The sequence below is a fragment of the Rhynchophorus ferrugineus genome, unplaced genomic scaffold (assembly GCF_030347505.1).
Source record: "Rhynchophorus ferrugineus isolate W39M unplaced genomic scaffold, kcgeb_rfMv2 rfM8, whole genome shotgun sequence".
In the NCBI taxonomy this organism is placed as follows: Eukaryota; Metazoa; Arthropoda; class Insecta; order Coleoptera; family Curculionidae; genus Rhynchophorus; species Rhynchophorus ferrugineus.
In genome coordinates, this window is record NW_027472587.1 from 29,624,424 (window position 1) to 29,645,353 (window position 20,930).

Here is a 20,930-nt window from a genome sequence, read left to right on the forward strand (position 1 = left end):
ACGCGACGTTAATGTGCTCTTTTCACGGCAGATCTGAAATAAAGAGGTTAAATAAGGATGGGGCCAGCGGGGAACCTTGAGGTACGCCAGCATCGATTTGTTTTCGACTGGAAAGTGTTTTCCTGATCTTGAACTGAAAAAATCTGTCCGATAGATAGGACTTAATAAGAACGGTTAGGTCTTCTGGGAGACCTAACCGCACGCATTTTGCAATCAAGCCGTCGTGCCAGACCTTTTCGAGAGCTTTTGTTAGGTCCGGAAGGACTGCTCCAAGCTTTTTACGTTGGTCAAGAGCGTGATGGATGTGTGCGGCCAGACGGGTAGCCTGATGAGCTGATGAGTGGTGTTGTTCATCAGGAATGATGTAGTTTTCCTTTGTGAAAGAGTTGAGAGCGTAGAATACTGCCCTCTTGGTCTTGGTCAATGACTGCGAAATTTCCTGTAACTGCTGACTTCAAGTGAGGGATGACATTGTACGTCTTCCCTACGAGGCACGAGGAGACACGCCAGATCGAGGGGGGACCATCTAATCTTTGATCCGCGAGAAATGAGTTCCATTTGATAGCTCGCCAGGTCGAGACAGCCACCCTTACTCCCTTGCATGCTCTGTTCGCCTCCCTTTTGTCTACAGCATCAAGGGTGAATCGAGCTAATCTGCATAGACCGTTTTTGATTTCACGTTTAAGAGAAGGCGAGAAGGTTGTTTCTCCACGGTTGGGGTTGTGATGAAATTTCGGCTGTGGTAGATTCATGAATATACTGAGATATACTCGTGCAGATACTGAATATCAGGAGTTAGCTTGAGTACGGCTTCCTCGAGCTGTTCTGGAGTGTTAATTTTCAGAATTGGACCACATTCTAGGAGAAGAGATTGGTACTCTTTCCAGTTGATCTTTTTCCTGAATCTTGTGAGTGGGACTTGAGGAGTGGTGGCGCAGTTTCGGAGTTTGAAAAGGACCGGACGATGATCAGAGTCTAGTTCGTCAATGACTCGAACTTCGGAAGTTCTTCGGAACTTCGGATATATGATTGTCTCGATACAAGAGCCAGCATAGAAAGGAGGAAGAAAAGTTAGTAAAGGGCGCTGTGACTTGTATAAATTACCAGGGATCAAAATAAAGTTTCTCTTTTGTTCCAAGGCCATAAGTGGTGTATTAATTCCGTCCCGTTCCGAATCATAAGTGATTCGTAAAAGATTTATCTGGCAGGGCAAGACTGTAGCCCAGATCTGCACTTAGAGCCACGATGACGTTACCTGCGGGATTCGCTCTGGAACACCCCCAGGTGTGATGGCGGGCGTTGAAATCGCCATCTGTTATTTTTGGAAATTATCCTTCGATGAGTGATCGGTATTCGGTATAGTTGAATGCAGAAGATTTCCTATACAGGGACATAATCACGAAGGGGCGTTCTTGGATTTTAATGGACGTTCTTTCGAAGTTGTTTACTGATAACGAAGGTAGGAGCTTGTGTTTTCTACAGTTATGTGCAAATATTATTCTGAAGATATTTGAAAAGAATCGATTAATATTACCATATAGGTTTTTTTTGTGTATATGTAGGTAATAGTAGGTGATTCCGAAGAGAATAGCCATAACTTAAAAACTTATCTTAGGAATACATTCGCGCGGATTTCCCTAATCAACTGATTAGAACCAGATTGTCTAATCCTATGTACGTGTTTATATTAAAAGAGCATCAATAGCAGGGCTGATAATCCACTTTACAACGGTTGCGAAACCTCCAATTCGAAAGGTAACGTAAAAAGTAAGTTAAAAAAACTAAATATTCGTTGACCAATAATTTAGAAGCCATATGAAATTTAATCTGGACATAATTTATCATTTAAAGCAAATGACCAAATTTATAAAAAGCTCCATAAACGCAGAGAAAGTACTGCCTTAATGCGAAATTAAACAATGATAAAACCCACAAACTTAGATAAAACAGCATTTTAAATGTATTGATGCTTGGAATGTGGCTGAAATTATTGTGAACCCAAAAATTTGGAAAACTCAATAAATGAAATAAAATCCTATAGACCATTTTTTCAAAAACTGTTGTAGAAGTCAAAACATAGTCAATAAATATATTGATGAAAAGCCTTATGTTTTTTATTGGCTGCCGTTAAGAGGTTTTATTAAGGCAAATACTAAAATATGTCCTTCCAATAAAACAGCCAATGCACGTCATAGATGACGTTGAATACACTACCAAATGCAGTTTGTAAAATTGATTTTAAATTCAGAGTTGACTCTTCTTATTTTACTAGCTAAAAACAGACAAATGCTGGCTGATGCCTCGGAACAGTTTATAAAATACGGTTAGCGTTGTTACTGGTAAACTCTGTTGCCAAATGTCTTCAAAATTCTGTAAAACCTTAATGAAAGCATATCAAATAATAATTAGGGATTATAAGCCGGCAAACGTTGTAAACCAGAAGTCAATATTGAGACATGTTGACGTCATAAATTTTGATGACGTGCATTTGCTGTTTTTTTTGGATAAAACATAGTATAGCACGGGAAGGTTCCGGTACTTATATGGAGTACCCTATGGCTACTTATGGCTGCGACCTCCGTTAAGCCTTTTAGCACCTTCCTTCATTCCATTAAAGCAAATCTTAATCATACATGTTAGGGTACAAGCATAGAATAATGGAAATTTTATATATGTATTAATTAGAAAATTAAATATATGGCACTAAATGTACTACGCATTAATAATAGAACTGTTGCAAAAAGTAAGATACAACTAAATACCTAAAATAAAACTTGTCGTCTTGGATTTACCCAAACTTTTTTATATCACAATGAACCAAACTGAACTAAAATATTAAAAATATTCCATTAAAGTGCCGGTCTCATAACGCAAGGGTTATTATTGGATAAGATTTATTTCCCCTCCGCCAATTCATTTAAAAAATAATACCAGGCATGAAAGGGTCATAAGGGACGATAAAAGAAAACAACTGAAATTTAGGCGATGGTACAAAACTCGTTTAATCATTCCTCAAATGTAACGTTTACAGAAAATATAAAAATTGATTCGAACCAATAGATTCGAAATACTTATGTTAAAATCTGTTTCAGTCTCAGTTTCCATTCTCTCGATTGTAAACTTCCATGATTTTCTCCATAATTTCCCAGTGTTTATCCTTTTGCAGGTCCTTGACAAACACTGAATACCACGCTTCATCATCTAGATCTTCTATGAGGGGCAACTGAACACCATAGCATTGTAAAGAGAGTGATATGCAAGAAATAGCAATATGTTGTGGAGAATAGTCCAGGACAGCTGGGTCATGGTGAAAGTCTTGCAAGAATGCTGCCGCCAATTTTGCAATGGGAATGTTTTCTAATGTTTCTTTACCTAACCTAAAGAAAAAACATAAGATAAATGTAGGTATTATAAAATTATCATGTCTTTGAATAATAACTATATTAAAATTAATTAGTGTTTTAATTGCTCTTATTCATCACCTACCAGCTCTCCATGCTTTTCAAATAGTGAAGCATGTACTTATGAGGATGGACAGTGCTCACTTCGAATTTCAACACCCTCATTATCAAAAGTTCAGATTGGACAATTGCATCTCTCATGTTCCAATATTCGTCACCTATTTCCAGAGGACTGGATCCTCTGTGAAGGGTATTGTGGGCAACATTGATAATATCCCTTATGTTTAAAGGATCATCCTTTATTTTACTCGCCAAATATAAAGATGATGCAGCTATTAACTGGAAATTAAAGTCTTATCACTAACAAAACAACATTGAATAAAATCATTAAAATATTGGGGCTACAATAGATAAAAGACAAAAACTGATAACACCCAAAGTTTACTCTTACTAATTGCTATATGCTGAAGACATTAACAAAAGAAAATATTTTTATCTAGTAGTGTAAATCAAATAGCATGGAAAGAATGTTAACTAAAGGTCTGGGACCTTCTACTGCTAGTGAAAATTAAAATATTTAAATAGGTACCCCATTAATATTTATCTTCAAGGGCAAAACCTTCAAAACAATACTTCGTTAATATTAATATAAGTAATATTTCTTAATATAATAGCACCACCCTAATAGAATGTTAATGTAGTAATAATTCTTTATGTATCCTATGATTACAATGTAAAATTAACTTACAAAGCAGTCATATGACGTATGGTCAACTTCTTTAAAAAACCTATGGACTATAACAGCGGCTGTTGCTAGTGTAAGAGGCTGAGCATTCAATTTCATACCACATTCAAATATAAATCTAGCTGGTGTAAATCCTCCCTTAAATTCCATCTGCCGATAATCCACCGGGTTAATTCTCCTTGTTTTTTCCCTTTGCAGTTCCATAACGTCGATAACGTCTTTCATCTTGGCTGTTCAAAAAAAGTAAAACTGAAAAAGAAAGTTAAGTTAGACACTTTCATGTTTTTTTGTTAGCAGTAATTCCAATATAAAAAAATACTAACCTGAGTACTAAAACTTAATGACGCTGGAAGTGTAAGCTGCAACAAAGGGACAGCCGCCGACTGTTTTGGAAAAGATATTCCTACAATAAAATGTAGGTCAATGTTAGTTCAAATTTCTAAGTTGTTTTTTTCTCTATCCTCCGTACAGTCGCCTTTTAAACGAAGAGACTTTAGGTCGCGCCACAGCTTGTAGTGTCTCAAACCTACACTAATTTTGACATATAATGATGAATCAAAAGAAGAAAACAGTCTAAAACAAAAAATAAAAATACGAACAATATATCTAACAAGAAATTATTTTATATTCAATCAATTTTTGACAATGTTTATATTCATTAATATTTTAAACATGATTTTTTTTATAATTCAAATATATTGGTCTTAATCTGTGGCTAACGAAAAACAGTTATTTTCATAGAGATCAAAATGGTTACTAACTTCACTCCATTGTTTAAATATATGTTTACTAAGGACAAAAACGTATTTTAAGCAATTAAATATATTGTATTTTTATATTACATATCAATGGCAAGTCCAATAAAAAAGCGTTTCAAGATGGGTATGAATTTACCTTTTGAGTTAGGTTAATCTTCTAATTTTTCTATGATTTAAGGAGTAGACTACGACGATATAGAGAGTTATGTGAGATCATTGAACAATTTACGGTTAAATCTATCGGATCTTATCGACCAAATATGTTCTGTAGAAACAACACTATGGATGAATAAGTTCGAAAGGACCGAGTTGAACATTAACAACATTGACGTATATGATATACCAGAAGTAGACACAATTTCCAGGAGTAACTTAAAGGAACATGTAAGTGGTTCAAAAACAATTTTGCTTTAATTTCATGAATAAGTTTAACAATTCATTTTAGGTCGAACAGGAGAAGAAAATGTGCGACCATATTAAATTTTTAAATATTTTGAAACATAAACAAAAATGTAATATATCAAAATTAATAGATGTAATATAAAAGGATGATATCAAGTTATACATTAAAATAAATTTTAAATTCATTTATGCAAAGTCACTAGTTCTTGATATAGTATCTTCAAGCAGTCAAGTTTTGGAACGGTACTCTAAAAATATTTATAGGTGAATTGTTTTAATGTTATTTGTAGCTTTGACATATACCGTAAATAGTGGGACCAACTTATCTTCTCCTTTTTCATTTTTGGTTAAAAAAGTTGCTAGGAATATAACTCTATTCTGAAAATTGACAGATTAATTGTGAATATTAAAAAAAAAGAATTAGTACCTTAATAATCACTTCATTTAAAAATATATGTTGTACTATAGCATAAGGAATAAATATACTACTGTCTTTTAATCGACCTTTGGCTTTTATTTGGTACCCAAATCCCTTTATTGCCGTTATATTCTCTTTAAGGTAAATACTATATATTATTTGCATATATCATTCCAATTACATACCTTCTAAAATTGTACATAAGTGAATATAAGCTACATAGAATACCACTATTAATACTCCTGTTATTACAAACGTATTTGAGTATTGTAATAACATTGATAAAATAAGACTTAACAAGAAAATGTAGGTATATGTTGATACTTTTGTATGTTTCTTAATGGTTATACCTAGGTATCCGCAATTTTTTTCTATATTTACTATAATTTTTTCCCCATAAATATTTGAGAATAATTGCTCTCTATTAGGATGTGAATCCAACATAATTCAACCATGATTTTAAATAGAACTTAAATATATTATTCTCTGATTTAGTTTTAGGTTATGTGCACACTTAGGATATTTCTCCCTTTCTTATTCCTTTGAAAATCTTAGTGTTTAATAATGTTCAAAAATTAACAATACTAATAATATATTTATTATGAGCTGAATTAGAATTCAGTTTTAATTTGAAGACGTGTTTAGATAATCAAAATGTTAAGTGGTGATTTTTTCTCTTCATTATTCATTGTTTGTGTCCTTAGTTTTAGTCATTAATTTTAAAAGTTAATATAGATTTATTGACAATGACTTTTTTCAATAAAAATGAAGGATAGGACTGTTTTCGGAAAATTATGTAGCAGCAAATTTGAATTTTGGCGCGCTTGCGTATTTAATGCGCAGTTGCCACGCGTTTACGTTTGTTCTTGTTGTGGACAAAACTCCATCTACGAGCGTTGTTATGATTCAATATGGCGGTTGTGGTTCTATGCTGCTCGTTTTAATCCGAAAAAGACGAATTTACTTAATTTAGTGCTTAAAATCGACCGATAAAAACATTAATTAGGCCTTTTGAATTTTTTTACAGTGCTTAATTTCAGTTCAAGTCCTTTTGGGTCAGTGTCTAATTAAGGCTACAGTTAAACAGTGCAGTAAAATTTATACACAAAGGTTGTGATTTTAAATTCGCTAAGATACCAACAGCATTGAATTTCGCGTAACGAAGCAACGCCAAGTAACTTAGAGTACGAGGTAACAGTAAAAAAAGCCGGCAAAACGTGTTTATTTAGGAAAAAGTAAGTTGTCACCGATGTTTGTGACTTACGGTAATCGTATACATTATGTCACTTTTTTCTGTTTACAGCCGGAATGTGGGAAATTTACCACTCTAGTGAAGAGGATTAAGCCAATTTCCAGTCATGACGGACACAAGGCGAAGGGTGAAGTTATATGCGCTAAATGCAGACCGCCAGTGGGATGACAGGGGTACTGGACATGTATCTTCTTCGTATGTGGATCGGTTGAAAGGGATATCTCTGTTAGTGCGTGCCGAAAGTGACGGTTCTTTATTGTTAGAATCAAAAATACAGCCAGACACTGCTTATCAAAAGCAACAGGACACACTAATTGTTTGGTCTGAAGGTGACAATTTTGATTTAGCACTTAGTTTTCAAGAAAAGTTGGGTTGTGATGAAATTTGGGAAAAAATATGCCAGGTGCAAGGGAAAGATCCTTCTGTCGAAATTACACAGGTAATATTTTAATATTTTTTATATATCTACCAGTTTCATTCAAACAGTATAAGTTTATGACGAAGACTATATCAAGGAGTACTTGATTGGGAGTTGTGGCTTGTTAGACAACAATGCAATACCAATTATGAAAGTTATATGCAGATCACCACAGAATAAAGCAGGGATTATTACATAGTTATGCTAATTTTTCCTTTTTGTTTTGAGGTTGATTGCTTTTGTCATTGTCAATATGTGTAAGATAAATTGTATGTGGAAAAGTTAAATTTCTTTTTTACTGTTATTTGTTGTAGCTGTTGTGAGAACTGTTTGGATGGCGATTCTGGATGGTGTTAGTTAAGTTGTTTTTTATGTTTTTCGGTAGTACTTGGTAGGGAGTTATAATATTATTTTAATTTAGGATATAGTGGAGGAATCGGAGGACGAGAGATTCGATGACATGTCCGACTCGGCGCCACCGGTTGAACTACCACCGTGTGAGCTGAATCGACTGGAACAAATTAGCGACCTTATCAGTAATTGTCTGACCACACCGATGAGAAAAGAAAAGTTGGCAGCAGCCATAGAAAATGAAGGTTATATCCGAAAGTTGATTAACCTTTTTCACATGTGTGAGGATTTGGAAAGCACCGAACGACTGTACCATCTTTATGACATATTTAAGAATATCTTTCTGCTTAACAAAAATGCACTCTTTGAGACGATGTTCAGTGATGATCTTATCTTCGATGTCGTCGGTTGTCTGGAATTCGATCCATCATCACCAACACCAAAACGTCATAGGGAATATCTGAAGCAACAAGCAAAGTTCCGAGAGGCCATTCCCATCAAGAACGCGGAACTTCTTGCGAAAATCCACCAGACTTTCCGCGTACAGTACATTCAAGACGTGGTACTACCGACACCGTCTGTATTTGAGGAAAACATGCTATCGACACTCAGCAGTTTTATTTTCTTCAATAAAGTGGAAATAGTGTCTCTTGTGCAGGAAGATGAGAAGTTCCTAACTGAGCTCTTCACCATGTTGACGGATCTGAATACGCCAGATTCAAAACGTAGGGACTTGGTGCTATTTCTCAAAGAGTTCTGCAACTACTCACAGAACCTCCAGCCACAGGCCAAAGAGTCATTTTACAAAACTCTGACGTCGTTGGGTATCTTGCCTGCTCTGGAGATCACCCTGGCCATGGAGGACCAGAAGACCAAGACTGCTTCCATAGATATCCTCACCTATATAGTGGAGTATTCACCTTCTGTGGTCAGAGAATATACATTACAACAGGCCAGTAATACAGATGAGGTAGGTTCTTTAATGATTAAGAAAATATTTTGTAAAAGCTGTCCGCTCCGATTAATATTCACATAGTTTTATTTTAATTTATTTATAACGATAATCAGACTATAATGAAATTGATAAAATTAGATCAAGAAAGAATAAATATTCTCTTCTGGAAATTTTCAAACATTTAAAACTGTATGTCTGTATTTCGGTATGTCGATGGACAACTGAATGATCTTTAAATTTAATCATGTGTATCTGATGATTTTTTAAAAATTTGTTTAGTGGTACAGAAATATGCCCAATGGGCAATAAATATTTCTTATGATAATGACATTATATACGTGACTTTTAGAATATCATTTTTAAATGTTGCTTTAGAGTATATATACATATATATATATATATATATATATATATATATATATATATATATATATATATATATATATATATATATATATATATATGTGTGTGTATTAATCAAATTGGTACTAAACATTTTAATTTGTACACTTCACTACCGTGCACTGATACTTCTGGATTATACTTGTTATGGGTTCTAAGGGGATATTACCCTATATCACTTGATTAGATAGGTAGTACGGACATATAACACAAACACGTTGATTTGGAATGTGATGACAAAGTTGTTTATTGTACATAGGAGCAGATATTGCTAAACATCATCATTGAACAAATGATATGTGATTCTGATCCCGAGTTAGGGGGCGCCGTTCAACTAATGGGGGTGCTAAGGATACTGCTGGATCCCGAAAACATGCTGGCATCAGTGAATAAATCGGAAAAGACCGATTTCCTGAACTTTTTTTACAAACACAGCGTTCAAATATTAATAGGTAAGATAGAGTTAGTTTAGAATTGAGTAGGTCTAAATAATGAAACAGACTTTATTTCTGCAGCACCCCTGCTGGAAAACACAGTGAATGACACTCCGCAAAAGGAAGATTATAGGAGTGTTCAGCTTTTAGGTCTCATTTTGGAATTGCTATCGTTTTGCGTTGAACACCATACATACCACATAAAAAACTGTATCTTAAACAAGGACCTTTTGCGCAGGATATTGGTACTTATGAAGTCGACGCACAAGTTTTTGGTTCTTTGCGCTCTAAGGTACTGTGAACTGCTCGCATCCGAATGTCGAGACGTGATTAATAATAGTCTGCGTTTATGTCATGTTTAGGTTTATGCGTAAATTAATAGCTTTGAAGGACGAGTTCTACAACCGCTACATCATTAAAGGAAATCTGTTTGCTCCAGTGGTGGACGCATTCACTAACAACAACGGTAGATATAATCTTTTGGATTCGGCTATCATTGAAATGTTCGAATTTATCAAACTTGAGGATATTAAAACTTTGTGTTCTCATGTTGTGGAGAACTATGGCCGACTGTTCGACAAGTTTTCTTACGTGCAGACATTCAAAGCATTAAAATTGCGCTATGACCAGCATCAGGACAAATTAAAAGAGAGGATGGATGGGTAAGTGTTTATATTGTTTTCTAATAGAATTATTTATTCTTTGTTTAGAATGCAGGGTAACAATTGAATATATTATTTATAATTAGCATTAAGTTCGCTATATCGGGTTACCACACGTCCTGAATTGAATATGTAATGTTTAATTTTAATTCATTTTCTCAGCGTCCCGTCGATACTAAGGAATAGCCGGTATCGTCGCGACCAGAGGCAAATGGACGAAGAAGAAGAAATGTGGTTTAACGAAGATGACGATTTTGATGACGGCCCATCGGTTCACAAGTCGCCGGCCACTCCACCCCCAGCCGCCCACGACATCCTTGCCAAGAAGTTAGATTCGAATCTCGAGAGTATAGGTGGTGAGTGTGTATTCATCTTGGTTTTTCCCAGCGGTCCATCTTAATTGTGGTATCTAAGGTGGAAAAATAGCCGAGAAAACGTTGGATTCGAGCCTAGGAGTGAAAGTTGCTGAAATCAAAACGACTCCGTTCGGAACATCGCCGAGCGTTGAAGCTAATGGACCCAGCAAGCAGGTAAGTGACGTCGCGATATCGCAATGTAAGCGCGTGTGTGTAACGTACTTGTCTCGGCAGATCAACAACAACACATCATCGCCTAAAGCCGCCCAGTCTCCACAATCAACGTTAAACAACAATGCGACAACGCAACAAGTTGCTCAGGTCACCGCCCAAGGCACAGGAGACAACAAAATTGCAATTTTCAAAAGGGTAAGGTTTTTCAAAAATGTTGAAAAAAAATTATCGGAATTAAAATTTAGGCGCTATAGTACAATATTTTTCCATAAATTTCACCGAATATCCCCCTTTACTTCTCAGTTCTTTCATTTTGTCTTATGGTATTGTCTTTTCCTTTATTGAACTCTACCACCTATATCTGGGATTTACAATATTCTTACTGTGTTTTGATTGATATAATTTAATACCGCATATAGACTTATTTACCAAGTTATCATCACTCATTTTTAGTACTTCATCAGCAGATTTTAAAAAAACTGTTCACTAAAAGTCTTGCGGTTTGATTTTTGATTTAAAAAATAAAAAAAATTTTGTTCTCTGGGGTGCTTTTGTATATTTCGCTGTGTTACATTTTTATTATGTATTGGCCCGAAATGTTTAGTCTTATATATTATTATATCTTAGATTCATTATTTTCTCTTAACCTCGTGCTTAAATACCTGTATAAATTACAGATTATTTTTATTACTTAATAGTTATATTTATTATGTATTTAGGTTAGATTTATTATTTTCTTTTGCGATCTTTTTTTATCTTGTATAATTTATATAAATTATACATTAATTATATGATTAATTATATGAAGTTATTCAAAATTGAGGAACTTATATGCCTGTTTAATGAGACATTCATAATATTTTCACGTAATTAGTTTGGGTTAATCATATCCATCATTTTCAACTTTTAAACTGTTCAACTTCTTTCTAAATGGATTTGTGGACAATTTTAAGGAACTCTCCTTACTCATATCTGGGCTAGCAATTTAATCTCTTGAATTTGACTGGCGTCTTATATCTCTTTAATTTTTTTTGCCAAATCTGTTTGCTATAGTCTTATTATGTTTCTAGTTTAATTACACTGGTCAACTTGCTTTGCAAATTAGAAATATGTGTGTGAAAAAATTGAAATACTATTTCCATTGAAGAATATGATTGTTTAAAACAAAAGCAGTTATTAAAAAATATATTTTGAGATATGTTTTATTTTCTTTGGTTTGTCTCTTATGACATATGATTATATGACAAATGATCTTTTTTAAAATGTTATTACCATTCATCCATAGCCGACGTTTGTGGATAATGACTAACCACTTCGCTGCTGTTGATGCCACAGGACTTTCTTACAGGATAATTTTTAATGTTGTCATTTTCTATACTGTATTTTTGATTTGGTGTACTTGAACACCTACCAACTTTAGCCGGAAGCCCTGGAAATTGCAGGTGGTCTTTAAGTTGTCAATATTTTAGGATATTAATTTATTTTTAAGCCATATATCGTGAATAATTCTGAAAGCCTTAGTATCTGTATTAGAGAATATAACAGGTCAATTGAAAAGTTGTCGGCCTGATACATAGATGGCGCTACTAGAAGTAAATCCATATGTTTTTTACTCAGCACTAACCTTTAAAATGATGCGTGTATAAATTTGACAGCTGTCGGATAATTAGTTTGTGAATTATAGCATTTTGAGTGAAGCAACTTTTGTTATTGTGAAAACCACCGTATTCTCCAGATCTGGCCTCCAGCGACTATTTCCTGTTCTCAGATCTCAAAAGAATGCTGGTTGAAACTGAGGCCTATTTTAAAGCAAAGGACATATCGTACTACAAAAATGGTATCGAAAAGTTGGAGGGTCGCTATAATCAGTGTATCACCCTTGAAAGGAATTATGTTGAATAAAAATACTAATTTTGCTAAAAAATGTGTTCCACTATGGTAGGCCGGGAACTTTTCAATTGACCTGTTAGCACCAAATGGTCAGTAACATGTTCTTATTCATTTAAAATTATAGGTATAGAAGAGTATCTACCATTAGACCGTGTTCATAAATAACATAAAATTTTTAACAAAAATAAACAAAAAATAACTTGTCACCTAAAATTTGTTAGTAGTGCCAGGACGGCTGTAAATAAAATACTTTAGACCTGTAGTCAATTTTCCACAAGTATAATAAGAGATCTGGTGAATTTGAGCTTTTGAACAATGTATTCTTTAAAGTTCGTATCATTGTTAATTGCTGGTGTTAAGTATACAAAGATCGGTTAAGAATTCTGAAAAATGTGTATTCTATTAATAATTTTAACGTTTTTATATATTTTATTGAAATAAATACTTATGTATAAGAGATACTGAAAATATGTAACTGGGTTAGCAAATACTCTGTAAGCCAATGTTATTTTAGTAAATAACTATCTTATTAATTTTCAGTTTCTAACCAAGTCTGTAACTATTAGGTTCATTACCTTTTTTTTTCGAAAAAAAACTACATAGTTTTCGAGAAGATCGAAAAATGTATTTATTCAAAGTATTGGCTCTTTGATTCTATACATCTTTCCCATCTTTTAAGCAATTTATGGGTACCATCTCAAAAAAAAACTGTTTATTTATCCGCTCAAAACCAAAACCATTTCCTTTCGAACTTTTTGCCACTCCATTTGCCAGTCATTCAATTGATGTGGCACCCATCTTCACATCATTTGGATTTTCCCCATTGTCGCAATGTCGTAATCGGCCGCCAATCATTTCTTGGACCACATTTAAACGCTTCTGTCAATTGTTTTTGAGTTTGGGTTAGTTCACTCAATAATTCTTGCAGTTTTGCACCTTTAAACATTTTCTTTCTCCCAGAACGTTATTCGTCTTGCCCATCGAAGTCACCACTTTTGACTTTTCGAAACCACGATTCATATTTTTAAGGTTAGAGCATGCTCACCGTAAGTTTCTATCAGCAAACGATGACTTTCAGCGGCGTTTTTCTTTTGACTAAATAAGAAAAGTTCCACATGTCGCAAGTGCGCGTTTTCAGGCCCGAAATTTTCAACACTTTCAAGATATATATATCTACGACAGTGTTACTTTCGCAAAATATATAACATGTATAGCTTTGAAGCTTGATGTCAGTAGAATAAAATGACATATGTTTCAAATCATAACATTGCACACTTAAGCCTAGCGACATCTGTTAGAAAAACCAGTAATGACTTTCCGGTATATCTAGTAGGTAAGTATTTTATGTATACATGGGGGAATCAAATATAACTGGTAATTTTGTAAAATGAATTTATTGATCAATGGTATACACAAACTAAACGTTTATTTTTCAATAGTCACCTCCGTGCTCTACACACTTTTGCCACTGATTTGAAAGCTTGAATGTACCTTCTTCATAAAAAGTTTGAGGGTGAGTTGTCAGCCAATTGCGCGTATACTTCTCTATTTCTTCATTGCTTTCAAATCTTTTGCCTCCAAGTGTTTCTTTCAAAAATGCAAACAAAAAATAATCACAAGGTGACAAGTCACTGCTATAAGGAGGGTACTCGAGGGTTTCCATCCTGACCTGTTTTTGATTTTCGGTCAATAACCTTGGAACCTTGGAACCTTGGAACCCAGCGAGCACTAATTTTTCTAAAGTCAAGTTGATTAGAGATGATCGATTGGACACTTCCATAGCTGGTGCCCAATTCTGATGAGATTTCTTCAGTCCTTAACCGGCGATCACCTTCAATAATCTCTAGAACAGTAGGGATGTTGTCATTTGTGAGACTTGTTCGTGGACGGTGTCGATCATGACTTTCGTTTTTGAGACGTTCTCGTCCATTCCCGAATTCTCTGACCTACATGTACATTCGATGTTGAGATAGTGTAACATCCCCAAGTTGTGCCTTCAATCGAGTGAAAATTTCCAAGAGTTTGACGCCTTCGTTAGTTTAAACACTTTATTAATACATTGTGCAACAGACTAAGGTACCACACGCTCAGTCATGGCTGTTTGTGGCCAGAACCGAACACAGTTGCTACTCACCGGTTTGCTCCCTCCTCATAAACCAAAGAACACTCGAGCACGGAATGCTCTAGATCAGAATTACGTGCTTTTGTATTATATTTATATATTTGAATTCCTCTCGTATAATTTAATTTCTAATTATTATTTATCGAAATCGAAAATATGTTTGTTAAATGCTGTGATAAAGAAGACATTTTTTTTTGTATTACATTTTTGTGGCTTTAACCATATTATATGTTGTTGTAGGGATTGGTCGATTACGAAGGAGGCGACTCGGACGAAGAGGAAGAAAGCGATACCGGCGGCAGCGGCGAAGGCGGCAACAAGAGGCCACGCCTGTCGTAGTGTCCCCGTCCTGTTCCAAATTCCGGAACGTCGTTTTCTCCACGCCAACCAAGAAGGTGGGTAGCCTAGACGGTGGTGCTTCAGAGAAATCGAAACGATTAGTTTACCGTTTCCATTATTCACATGTTTTAGTTTCTTTTGACGATCCGTTTACGCTTCAATATATTGTCGATCGTTACCGATTGGTCGACGGGATTGATTGTTAATTTCAATTGTTCCTTCGGTGGACGATATAGCTCTAATTTAAGAGTTACAGAAGGGAAACAGCCGTACAAAAGGGCCTTTTCTGATGCCAATGATCTCACTGTTTAACCGTAAACGTTAACGATGAACTATACAGGGTGGTTATAGTTTTTTTTCGTTCTGAATGTGTTAATTTGAAAAACATTCGTCAGATAGAAATCGGCAATTGAATCTATCTGAATTTCGATAATTTATGAAACTTGCGAAACTTTTTAATGATTTTTTTTAATGTGAAATTACCCTTCGCAAGACAACAACATTTCCCAAACAATTTCATAATGTATATATAAGCCCGTTATTTTATACAATTGTCCGAATTTATATAGTAGTTAACGGGCACTGGGTTAAAATAAGAGATTAATTGCGAAGTATTGTGTAATTTTGTTGCGTTCTTTTGATTTGATATTAAACTCGAAACGGAAGGAAACAACTGTAGTAGTGTACACCATGTAAATATTTTACGGCGGACTTTAATACGTTGCCTCTTTATTTTGTAAATAGTTAACCCTTTGTTTTATAATTATAAACATCAAAGCTTTCGATTATCCATTGAACCAATTATTTGTAATTTATTATTATTTTAGTCCTAGAAGGTGAATTTATTATATTATATTTAATTGTACAGCCGTGGTCAAATATATAGTTCGCTAATAGTTGTTGAGTCATTTTCTTTAGTTTATATGGGAGGGGGCGGTTTAATATCGGGAGAGGCTTTTTAACCGAAAAGTTGGCATAGTACATCTATTTTTTGACCTAGGCTGTACCCCTGATTGTTTTACTCACTCACGGTTCATGACGATTTGGATGAAGCATCGCCGATTCCCCCTTTACCGCACTCACCTCCCTTACCCCCCACCTCGTAACGTCCCCACACAACTTTTCCCGTTTTTTTTTTTCTATGTGTTGTATTCCAGGTCGCACCGTGAGCTCACAGCAACAGGGAATTGCGTTTAAGAACTAATCGAACCGACTCGGGACTTTAAAAACGTACTTGGTGTTTATAGTTACGAATCAAAGGAGGGCGAGACTGTGTGTGTGCGGTTCTCGAAAAAAAAAAAACTGTAAGATTGCGAATTAATCGAGAAACCGGAAACGACACGAGCGGGAGAGAGAGAGAGAGAGTGGGAGAAATTGAATCGATCCTATAAAACATTGTGGATTCTCCTTAGGCTAGGTCATACTATCTAGAGATAGATAAAGAATAGTATCTAATCAGTCAAAAAAAAACTAAAAAAAATATTAAGTAAACAAAACATGTGTGCGTAGTTTTCTCAATGGGGAGCTTAGAATATGTATACAGACGCATCGCGTGTCCTACAATTTCGGATTCTCGTTGCTGCCACCACGTCGGCGACGATGCCCCGTCTCCAGCGCGCGCTCTCGGGTCTCTCGAAAACCCGACGGTCGGGACCGCATCGGCCTCGACGGGGGATGATCCGGATCAAATCAGCGACCTCCCGTCGAGGCCCGATCACGGCGCCCGTCGTCCAGAGGCGATCAAATCGCAAACGACCACGGCGTGTCCGTCCCACCTGTCGTCGTTCCTCGCGATCCGCGGCGGTCAATTCGGTGCGGTGTAACAACTTAGCAAACACGTAGTCAATTATTACCCCTCACCACTTTTTATCCATCGGCCCTTCATCATCATCCTCATCATCCTAGACGCACTCGTTTCGTTCGGATCGATTCTTTCTCCGCGTACCCCTCAACGGAGGCTGTAAATATATGTGTATAAATTATTCAAATGGAGGGGGGCATAGTCACTGACGTCCGATCGTTCAGATCGAACAACGTGCGAGAGCGGCTGCCTGTTGCCAATCGACTTTACCTTGGTCAGTGCGTGAGACGTATTAGTTTAACACGGGTCCCTCCTCTCCCGTCGGTTGGGGATGTTTCCTCGGACGTGAACAACACGAGACGGTGTCGATGTCCTTCGAAACGGTCGCGCGTTGGACGCCGAAGGCTCGGGACGAACCTGCGGGAGAGGACGAGTCTTAACATATCGGTTCAAATGAAGAGCATCGGTTTCGTTTTCATCGTTGATTTAAGTTAGCTTCGTTCCTGTATTGATTCCCCCCGTCCGTTAAGCGGACAAAACCGAGGCAGCCCGTCATATTTTTATACGAAAAGAAAATGAATCATTTGAAAATGGACAAAAAAAGAATAAATCTAAAAACACAAAACACCAAATGAGAAAAGTCAACAATAGCTGATAAGCATTTTTCTAATCTTCCTTCAATTGTAATAAATTAATGTTTTTAAAAAAGATTGTAATATAAAATATGTATTCGTTATATTTAGGTAATAAATATAAGTAAAATGATGTCTTGTTTTCTTTTTTGTTCCTTCTTTTTTACATTTTATATAATTCTAGATTAGAAGCTTGCATTTTAGATATTTATACTAATAATTAATATTAGATTAAAATATTAATAGATTTAAAGATATAATTTTAAGCGTATATAACATTTTAATTTATATAGGCAAGTTTGGAGACATTTTTCGCGACGTTCGATATCTGGATGTCGCTAGTTTTAATTTATCTGTTTCAATTGCTATGCTAAACGCCACGAAGGCATTGGCGGTTCGTTTCATTTCACTGGTGCGTTTGGTTTTATCTTGAGCGCCATTTTCTGTGTGCATAAGTGCTTTTAGGCTTTTTATACGTTTTCGCGATTAAATTACAATGAAAATTGCTTCGTTATAATGTATATTTGTTCTAAGAAGTGTAACTGGGGGTACAGAAAGCAAAATAATGGGACATTGTTTTCCTTTCAAAAAGTTTAGCACTCTAAGAAATAGATAGGTCGTGTAAACTGTCCCAGATGATCTGGATTAAGCAAGTGTGGTATACACGGCCTTGTACAACAACCATTGGTAAATGGAATTTATATAGGAATATGTTTTCAGTTAATTAAGTTTGGGGTTGCAGAAAACTTCAATATACAGACATATTCCAATATATTGAATCCAAATTATATATGATTCAAGTCAGCTGCGACCTAATGGAATATAGCAACAAGTTGGCCAATAAAACACAATTTCTTTTTTTCTATTACTCCAAATAAAGACCCTGTCATGTTATTTTTAACCTGCTTATGCTAGAACAATATAAATTAACCTAATCCCATTTGCTGAGCGGAAACCCCCCTCCTCCTCAATGCCAGTCTCGCTTGTCCACTTTAGAAAAACTTACGTAAGTTCCTTAGATTCATTCAAACCCTTCATCTACAACTTGATATCTTATCACAAAATTTGCTATCCAAATCATAAAGGAATAGAGATTTAGCTTCTTAAGAAATTTTGGCGAAATGTTTCGCGACGTCCAACATGTAGATGTTGCTACGTTTAACATTTTACTTGTTTTATTCGCTATGTTAAGAGCCCCGACGGAATATGATTGGTTCATTTCGTTCTATAGTTTGTTTATTTTGCACGCCATTTTCAATATGTCCTATAGTGAGAACAGTGTGGTTAGCTTTTTATAACGTTTATACATTAAATTATTATTTTATTTTATTACCATATACAAGACGGTAGTTGAAAAGCATTCCCGTTCTAGGAAGTGTTTTGTGTCCGGATGCATATATAGTGAGGAAATGCATCATCGTTTTCCGTTAAAAGAGCGATTTTTAAGAAATGAGTAGAAAAAATCCTAAACTGGATGGGTTAAACATGAAACAGATTTATGATCGTTACCATGTGAGACATTTTTGTGATACATTTAAACTTTCCTTTAAGTACTTATGAACAATTTAGTGATGGTGAAAATAATACCACAAGCCCAGAATATGTATAAATGGAAGTGGATCAAAATCAAAATGATATAGAAGGTTTCTAAACTGTCTTACTATATTTGTAGTGCCTATTTTCATCGTTCCAGGCCCACAACCAGGGTGTTCGAAGTAAGTATCACCGACATTTGAACAAAGTCCAGAAAGTAATGGTAAAGTTTGTATTCAGTCAGCCAGTATTTTTCTTTCTGCTCATTCTTACTGTTAATTACTTGACTCTATAACTTCAGTCCAGATGTTCCTATAAGAGTAAACAAAGTTTTATGTTGTACCATAGTGTACATCTCAGGTTATTTAGTAAAACTTTTTAAAAAAGAAATTAAGTGTGATTTTTGTTTATATATAATTATGAATAAATCAATAGAACCAGAAATTGAGATTGATTTTATAGAGGCAAGACAATATGTCGTGCCCCAGAATAAAAAACTGTTTTATTATACAGTAGGTCTTTGAGCTATGTCTTAGTTTATTCAGCGATTTTACCACGTCGCTAATATAACAAAATTTTTGTCAAATGTTTAAAAAAAGTAAATTTAAAACCCTTCAATTGTACGTTCTATAATGCTCTTTTGGATAAAATATTAAAAGTACTAACGGAAAGATGGAGGAGATAATTTTGATTTGCAATGCACCAAAGTTTTTTGCTTATATTTTTATATATATGTGTATATAATATTTATATTTTATAGATATATTTATTTTTATATTATATTTATATTTTGTAGATACATTTACATTCTAAATTTATAATTTATTGTTATAATTTATATTTATTTTTTAATATTATATTTATATGTATATTTAATTTAATAAATTTATTTCAGAAAAAAATTGTTTTTTATTTAAATTTTATTGGTCAATTAAACATGACGTCAAGGCTGTCACGTGCCAAATTACTAATGAGCCAATCAAATGCCTTCACAGTAAAATATTTTTCTTACAGCCTATAATAGAGATTTAAATTGACCAATCAAATTACTTAAATGGCCCATTATGGCTCCCTCTGGATGTTGGACAAAGCAAAACTTTGCGCCAGAGTCCCCTATTGAGTTGCATCTCTATTACTCTATGATCCAAGTCCACCTGTCGTTTATAAGTTGTGAAAATGTCTATGTACCTATATATGTATTTAGTCCCTTTTTAAATATGTTATTTTTATATTATTACATTTTGTAATGATATACAACTACTGTCATAGTCGCTGAATATTTCCTGTGTTAAGACGGCAAAAAACAATTTTATCATCTATTTTATTGACGTTTCAAGAATACCAAAAAAAAAAAAAATTTCTGAATTACACAGTTATTTTATTCAGACAATTTTGATATTACGTAAGCGCATATATAAAGAGTGTATTAATGAAGATTATTAATAATTTTAGTAAATAATATAATAAACTTTATAATTAAAAGATTAATAAAAATAATCATTTAAAGTAAAATGTAATCAGGCTGAGCAAAATTTTATGAATTCTGTGATGTGTACCTATCAAGTTAATACAAATTATTGCAGATTAATACCACATAGATCAAAGTGACTGGCGACACTAAATTAATAAAACAAAGAAAAATTTCTTCTATTTTTCAACATAGGTGGTAATTTTAAACGTTGTAACAGACTGCATGCCAACAAAATACACAATATTTTATTGATTTAAAGCGAACCGTCCTGTCATTTTCTATTTAATCAACAAATAATTTGAAAAGGCTTGCATTTACCTAACCTAAACATTGTATTAATTTTACCAAAATAAGAGTACAGTCTAATATATAATATTTGTTGGTTATAATCGGTTAATATTTAAATAGTGAGTA

The 20,930-nt window shown here is 34.5% G+C and overlaps 4 protein-coding genes across 10 annotated transcripts; 2 read left to right on the forward strand and 2 right to left on the reverse strand.

Annotated features, from left to right (window-relative positions):
• Window positions 1-2,977: 2,977 nt before the first annotated feature.
• LOC143200706 (cyclin-Q) lies at window positions 2,978-4,680 on the reverse strand. Its single transcript, XM_076411310.1, has 4 exons — window positions 4,470-4,680; window positions 4,150-4,395; window positions 3,487-3,740; window positions 2,978-3,377 (listed from the first exon to the last, which is right to left on the reverse strand). Exons 2-4 carry the CDS (start codon window positions 4,369-4,371, stop codon window positions 3,095-3,097), a joined length of 759 nt encoding a protein of 252 aa, XP_076267425.1. The 5' UTR covers window positions 4,372-4,395; window positions 4,470-4,680; the 3' UTR covers window positions 2,978-3,094.
• A 208-nt stretch (window positions 4,681-4,888) lies between these two features.
• LOC143200712 (uncharacterized) lies at window positions 4,889-5,462 on the forward strand. Of its 2 annotated transcripts, none has more exons than XM_076411318.1 (3): window positions 4,889-5,028; window positions 5,083-5,288; window positions 5,350-5,462. In XM_076411318.1, the coding sequence occupies exons 1-3, from the start codon at window positions 4,995-4,997 to the stop codon at window positions 5,446-5,448; spliced, it is 339 nt and encodes a 112-aa protein (XP_076267433.1). In that variant the 5' UTR covers window positions 4,889-4,994; the 3' UTR covers window positions 5,449-5,462. The 2 variants fall into 2 exon arrangements, with proteins under 2 accessions (XP_076267433.1, XP_076267434.1); XM_076411319.1 differs by having other exon boundaries at window positions 4,915-5,028; window positions 5,089-5,288.
• On the reverse strand, window positions 5,290-6,265 carry LOC143200708 (phosphatidylinositol N-acetylglucosaminyltransferase subunit H). 2 transcript variants are annotated; one of them, XM_076411312.1, is made up of 4 exons: window positions 5,910-6,265; window positions 5,734-5,858; window positions 5,610-5,684; window positions 5,290-5,554 (listed from the first exon to the last, which is right to left on the reverse strand). In XM_076411312.1, exons 1-4 carry the CDS (start codon window positions 6,166-6,168, stop codon window positions 5,489-5,491), a joined length of 525 nt encoding a protein of 174 aa, XP_076267427.1. In that variant the 5' UTR covers window positions 6,169-6,265; the 3' UTR covers window positions 5,290-5,488. The 2 variants fall into 2 exon arrangements, with proteins under 2 accessions (XP_076267427.1, XP_076267428.1); XM_076411313.1 differs by having other exon boundaries at window positions 5,734-5,865; window positions 6,079-6,239.
• A 327-nt stretch (window positions 6,266-6,592) lies between these two features.
• flfl (serine/threonine-protein phosphatase 4 regulatory subunit 3 flfl) lies at window positions 6,593-17,645 on the forward strand. Of its 5 annotated transcripts, none has more exons than XR_013006775.1 (11): window positions 6,593-6,959; window positions 7,028-7,415; window positions 7,816-8,715; window positions 9,362-9,554; window positions 9,603-9,828; window positions 9,899-10,198; window positions 10,361-10,554; window positions 10,613-10,728; window positions 10,789-10,923; window positions 14,981-15,135; window positions 15,212-17,645. XR_013006775.1 is itself a non-coding variant. In XM_076411234.1 (10 exons), the coding sequence occupies exons 2-10, from the start codon at window positions 7,083-7,085 to the stop codon at window positions 15,077-15,079; spliced, it is 2,481 nt and encodes an 826-aa protein (XP_076267349.1). In that variant the 5' UTR covers window positions 6,593-6,959; window positions 7,028-7,082; the 3' UTR covers window positions 15,080-15,150. The 5 variants fall into 5 exon arrangements, 1 of the variants encoding a protein (XP_076267349.1); XR_013006777.1 differs by having other exon boundaries at window positions 9,618-9,828; XR_013006776.1 differs by having other exon boundaries at window positions 16,237-16,623.
• The last annotated feature ends 3,285 nt before the right edge of the window (window positions 17,646-20,930 follow it).

Coding starts and splice junctions, on each gene's coding strand:
- LOC143200706 (XM_076411310.1), bottom strand. CDS start 4,371: ATGAAAGACGTTATCGACGTTATGGAACTGCAAAGGGAAAAAACAAGG. Junction 3,741..4,149: donor ATACGTCATATGACTGCTTT/GTAAGTTAATTT, acceptor TTTAATTTCCAG/TTAATAGCTGCATCATCTTT. Junction 3,378..3,486: donor TTGAAAAGCATGGAGAGCTG/GTAGGTGATGAA, acceptor TTTTTTCTTTAG/GTTAGGTAAAGAAACATTAG.
- LOC143200708 (XM_076411312.1), bottom strand. CDS start 6,168: ATGTTGGATTCACATCCTAATAGAGAGCAATTATTCTCAAATATTTAT. Junction 5,685..5,733: donor TAAATGAAGTGATTATTAAG/GTACTAATTCTT, acceptor GTCAATTTTCAG/AATAGAGTTATATTCCTAGC. Junction 5,555..5,609: donor AGTTGGTCCCACTATTTACG/GTATATGTCAAA, acceptor AAATATTTTTAG/AGTACCGTTCCAAAACTTGA.
- LOC143200712 (XM_076411318.1), top strand. CDS start 4,995: ATGGCAAGTCCAATAAAAAAGCGTTTCAAGATGG. Junction 5,029..5,082: donor AAAAAAGCGTTTCAAGATGG/GTATGAATTTAC, acceptor CTATGATTTAAG/GAGTAGACTACGACGATATA. Junction 5,289..5,349: donor GGAGTAACTTAAAGGAACAT/GTAAGTGGTTCA, acceptor AATTCATTTTAG/GTCGAACAGGAGAAGAAAAT.
- flfl (XM_076411234.1), top strand. CDS start 7,083: ATGACGGACACAAGGCGAAGGGTGAAGTTATATGCGCTAAATGCAGAC. Junction 10,199..10,360: donor TTAAAAGAGAGGATGGATGG/GTAAGTGTTTAT, acceptor TCATTTTCTCAG/CGTCCCGTCGATACTAAGGA. Junction 10,729..10,788: donor CTAATGGACCCAGCAAGCAG/GTAAGTGACGTC, acceptor TTGTCTCGGCAG/ATCAACAACAACACATCATC.